General features: G+C 27.2%; 2 protein-coding genes across 2 annotated transcripts in view; both read left to right on the top strand.

Moving 5' to 3' along the window:
- Positions 1–5,264, top strand: part of LOC100159508 (ABC transporter G family member 23) — a 101,771-nt gene that overhangs the window by 23,277 nt on the left and 73,230 nt on the right. The gene's annotated exons all lie outside the window — the stretch shown is intronic.
- On the top strand, positions 2,075–3,801 carry LOC107883852. The gene is made up of 2 exons (XM_016804730.2): positions 2,075–2,356; positions 3,158–3,801. Exons 1-2 carry the CDS (start codon positions 2,128–2,130, stop codon positions 3,364–3,366), a joined length of 438 nt encoding a protein of 145 aa, XP_016660219.1. The 5' UTR covers positions 2,075–2,127; the 3' UTR covers positions 3,367–3,801.

Here is a 5,264-nt window from a genome sequence, read left to right on the forward strand (position 1 = left end):
ATATTTCGAAAAACACCGATGAGGTTCCCTCCCAAATATTGTTCTCTATAAATTTCATAATAAGTATATTTACTCTAAAAACACTTTTTAATGCCTTTTCGTTTGTTTTTCGTAGACGTGTTTTTACCGCTGAAAATAACTAGTGTGACATCCTCTTAATAACGAAAATATAGGTAATTTCCCACTTTATACTGAATAATCCCGTCAGGGAAAACTCGGTGGGCTGCTCAAAATATGGGCCAGTTTTAAGTGTTTGGCAAAGTAATTTTGTTTTTTATGATAATGATAAATTGTTTCAAACATTAGTATAAAATACTAATTAATATAATGATACTTTAAAGTAATCTAAACTTCACTGATACTTGCCATTGAAATAATGTAAAAATGAATGTACTGTGTTATTATAATTAATAACTCTAAAGATAAAATAAGTAAAATTATCATATTATAATGATTGTAATATTATATTATTATAACAATTCAGTTTACATGTTACATAATATGCAAAACACTCACTAAAATTTCCGTGAATAGGCAGAACTTGTTTTTACAAAATGTTAATTATTTTTGTAATATATTTACGTTTTAGTGGAATTTTAATAAAACATATAATTGTATAACTTTTTAGTTGTGTAATGTTATTGAATGATAGGTAAACTGATAAAGATATGGGCAGTATTGTTATTTATTATCATTATTATTGTTGCTTTTATTATTATTATGGTTGCATATTGTTTCTTGCGTCCCAAAAAGGGTATATTTTACAGGTAGTAAATTTAATCGGTAACTTACGTCCCGCTTTGGTGACCCAAGTCGGCCATAATATAATAATATTATATAGCCGATAAGTAAATTAATAATTATTATTATTGATATTATTTACTGAAATATTTAATCGATACCTAGTATCGTGTCACTTAAATCGATAGTTCATAAACTGTATGTAGGTACTGCATAAGATAAACCTCCAAAAATGCATGATCAATTCGGCTGATTCTTTTTTTGATGTGTTCGTAATTAATAAAGGTTAATATGAGAGAAAATTTTAGGAAAATCCATCGGAAAAATAGAAAACTTGGAAAGCAGAAATACAACAGTGGCATCATCTGTCCAGCAAAAAAAAAATATTAAATAATAAAATAAAATAAAAATAAAATAATATAATAATATAATAATATAAATATAATAATATAATAAAATAAAATAATAAAATAATTGTATTGAATAAAAGTTTTAATATTCAATTTATTGCTAATTTATTTATACATATATAAACCATTGTTAACGGGCAACGAAGTGCATTGGGTCAGTCATTTCATTAAGTCTAATAAATCTTTTATAAATTCGCATCCTCGCCCTTAGAATGCAGCTAATATAATATAGATCATTGTCCATAGTCCATTGTCCATAAACAACCCGTATACTAAAATAGTAATTATAATAAATATATATCTATGTATCATTAAAATAATTAAGATTATTTATTATAAGTTATAACACACACGCGAAAGGCATCACTAAATAAATTCCAAGACTTAACTCAAGAGTCGAGACTGTAAACACTGTATGTAAGATTTAACACATAATATTTTATATTGTTAATTGATAATTGATAGGTTATATTTGATATTATACATAGTCACATAGATGCAGGTGCCAGTAGAAATTCCCATTTATGATATATCCATCACAATGTAATTACAAAAAATATGTATTGTTAAACATTATTTTCACATTGATTTAACATAAGTAAATAAGTTCTCGTTATAATAATAATATAGACTGTTGGTTGTTGTATACATTTGAGAACACTATTCTTGGCCTCCATTAATCCATGGTAATGATTTAATAATATTTATAAATCAATAACTCGTAGTGTAATATAAGTAATCCATAGGCTATTATCTAACAATAACTATTAAAATAATAGTATTATTATATATAGGTAATTATAATGAAACCATCTCATTTTAATGTAGATGTTTATACAAAAATATAGGTATATAATATCTATAATAATAATTTTAAAATGTGAAAAAATACTAAAAACCAATTTTTATTATGTGGGCCCCAAAGTCTCACATTGCTAACTTACCCGCTAGTTGCGCCACTGCGTATAATACAACAATGACTTTCGACGCTCAACTGGTGGTAGGAATCAACACCACGGCTGCCGCTACTCAAAATTCAGAGCTCATTCGCCATTCGTGTGTTGACCGTGTCGGTTTTTCTCGCTCGTTTAGATTCGTATTTTTACTTACCGGCAACACGATGGAATACACTATTACAAATATTTTAATATTGTTTACCATAATCTTCTCCGTGGCGGGTTCAATAGAAGATATTAAACAAACAGGTACCTATATTATGTTATAAATGTTTGACTATAATTGTTTTATGTATTATTTATCTATATAATTTATAAATGCAAAAATGTAAATTTGAATTCAAAAGATCTTAGTTGGATGTTGAGAATTCAAAAATGATCACCATATACTGCTACTAATATTTACTAAAACAGGGCTTGAAACCTATTTAAAAAATGTAAGTTTTGGTTTCGATTATGTATACCAACCGGTTTCGATTTGTTTTCGGTTCGGTTTTGAATTTAATAACGGTTTATAAGTTTTTTCCTATTTCGTTTTTGATTTTGTTTTTAGTTTCTTTTTAACGGTTTATGCCGGTTTCTTATAACATACATTTTTAAAATAAATTTAAAAGCCCAGGAATATGAAAAATTTATTTCAATTATAATATTTTAGTATTCAGTCAAAATTTTCAATTGCAGTAATAAAAAACATATTATATGACTATATGAGTAAAGATATAAATATTATTCAAAATATAAGAATATTATTTCCAATAACCACAGATTTACAACAAAATTAAAATTAAATAATGGTACTTATAATATTCTAAAACTAATTTAGTAGGTATTAATTTATTATCATTTAGTAACAAATAGGCAACAACCCCAATTATTGACAGAAAGAATTTTGTATTATACAATGGCATATACAATATAACTTTAATAAAAAATATTAATTAAATATAAAATATGTCTATATTTTTTTTATACTTAATTATATTTTTAATACTACAAAGAGTATAATATGCTTATAATGTAATATGGTATTTGTATTTCTGTGTGTTTCAGTTCTGGATAGACTTAATGGCCGTGTATGTCCTCCATTTGGGAAAAATGGAAAATTTGAGGTTGAGACTATACAAACCAAGTCGCTGATGTACGGATGTGCCTACTTGGAAAATGAAAATCTACCAATGTTCCATATGTGGTTGGAGCGTCCCGAGCAAAAATTTGGACACGGAAATTGCGACAATACGCAGAGTATGTATAACGAATAATTATTGTTACGGAGAAGTTAATTAGGGTTACGTGAGCTGCGCCTGTGGTTACAGTGAATCTTTCTCCCTCTTAACCTATAAGCATATAATATCATACGTTATTATGTATATATAATTATATGTTTTACTTGTATACACTGAATAATTACTCTATAAACGGACATTAACTTTTAATGTCACTGCATGTTGTATAGATGATCAGGTATGTTGTGGCAGTTTCCGGAAGTATCTACTACTATTAATATATTTTAACACCCATATTATGCATTATACACGGAATACAATTATACTTCATATATTTAATATTGATATTGCATATAATACCGTTTGTATTTTTTACATGACCGTTATAGGGAGGGGGGCTTTGGCACCGGGGCTATACAGCTTTTTGGATTACCCGACTCAATATAAAAATCAAAATAAAATCGACTGTATTATTAATTATCGTTATTCTATAATCTATAGTATGTTTGTATGATAACCATTGGCGCAACTAGGTCTAAAATATTGGGGGGGAGGGGCTGAAACCCTACAAATAAATTTAATCAATGTGAGCCATGAGAGCTTTGCCACCCCCCATATCCCCCATTGCCGCAGCCACAGAACAATAATTATTATTAATTGAAATAAAAACAATCATAAAATATTATAACCATACTATATTATTAAAAATCATGCACCTACTTCTTACTATGTAGTATGTTTTACATAAAATATGACATAATCGATAATCTCATAGATTATAATTTGTAATTTACATATTAAGATCTATCCGTCTATTTTTATTATTATCTATAGTATGTTCTTAAGATATTGTTGAACGTAGCCAATTTTTTATAGTTAACAATACGTAAATTACTAATTAGTAACATTGATTGAATTAATAAATTATAGAATACTAAGTTCAATTTACATCATACATAATGATTATAAGATTTTGTTTTGTGTACATTTATAATTTTGAGTTATATTTGATCTATAAAGTGTGTGGCTGACAAGAATTTAATGAGATTTGCTGCATTGTTTGGCTCCGGGCTTTTAAGTTTCAGCAAGGTTTTTGGTGAAATATTACTTACTACTTTGTCAATTTTAATAGGTTCTATAGGCTTAAAGAAATTACTTAATTTTGGCAACTTGCATATCGAACTTTTTTTTTTTTATTTACATCTACAATATATACATACAATAAATATAAATAAAGAATATATCTATTCCTTAAAGCCTAAGCTTGTGTTGGATTAGAAAGTTTTTTCCATTTAATTATATAATATAAAAAAGAAGAAGAAGAAATAGATTTTTTTGTAAATATATACTATAGGTAGGTACAGACTACAGATAAATAAAATTGACAGTAGGTACCAGGTACAAAGAATTTTTAGTATTTTCGCTCTACTTTTTAATTTGCGTTTTTCTGCACTATTTATGTATTTGTTTTTGTTGACAAAAAGTAGAAATGTCAATTGATAAACGAATAGTATACAATAATATAATTACGAGAGCACACGTACGTTGCGTAGTGTAAAGGTACCGAACTGACTTACAATCTAAGTTATATACCTACACAAATCTGCACATGGCACACATTTCACGCGTTCAAGGATTTGTAATTTGTATTGGTATGTAACGATGATTAGGTACGTATTACCAAATGTTATCTCAATAGATAATTTTATCCCTTAGATACAAATTTAGAATTATATCGTAGATGTTAAAATATTGCATCGATACTTTAACAACTTTAATTTAAATAATTTAATAAAACTAAATTTATCTATGGGGGCCACTAATTATGACAGGGCCCGGACTGCAGCCCCCCTAGCCATAATTCCTAAGTAAAGCTCTGTCAATACCAATATAAATACCATCTTTGTAATTAATTTATGCAATATGTAGAGATC

Source organism: Acyrthosiphon pisum, chromosome X (assembly GCF_005508785.2).
Source record: "Acyrthosiphon pisum isolate AL4f chromosome X, pea_aphid_22Mar2018_4r6ur, whole genome shotgun sequence".
NCBI lineage: Eukaryota > Metazoa > Arthropoda > Insecta > Hemiptera > Aphididae > Acyrthosiphon > Acyrthosiphon pisum.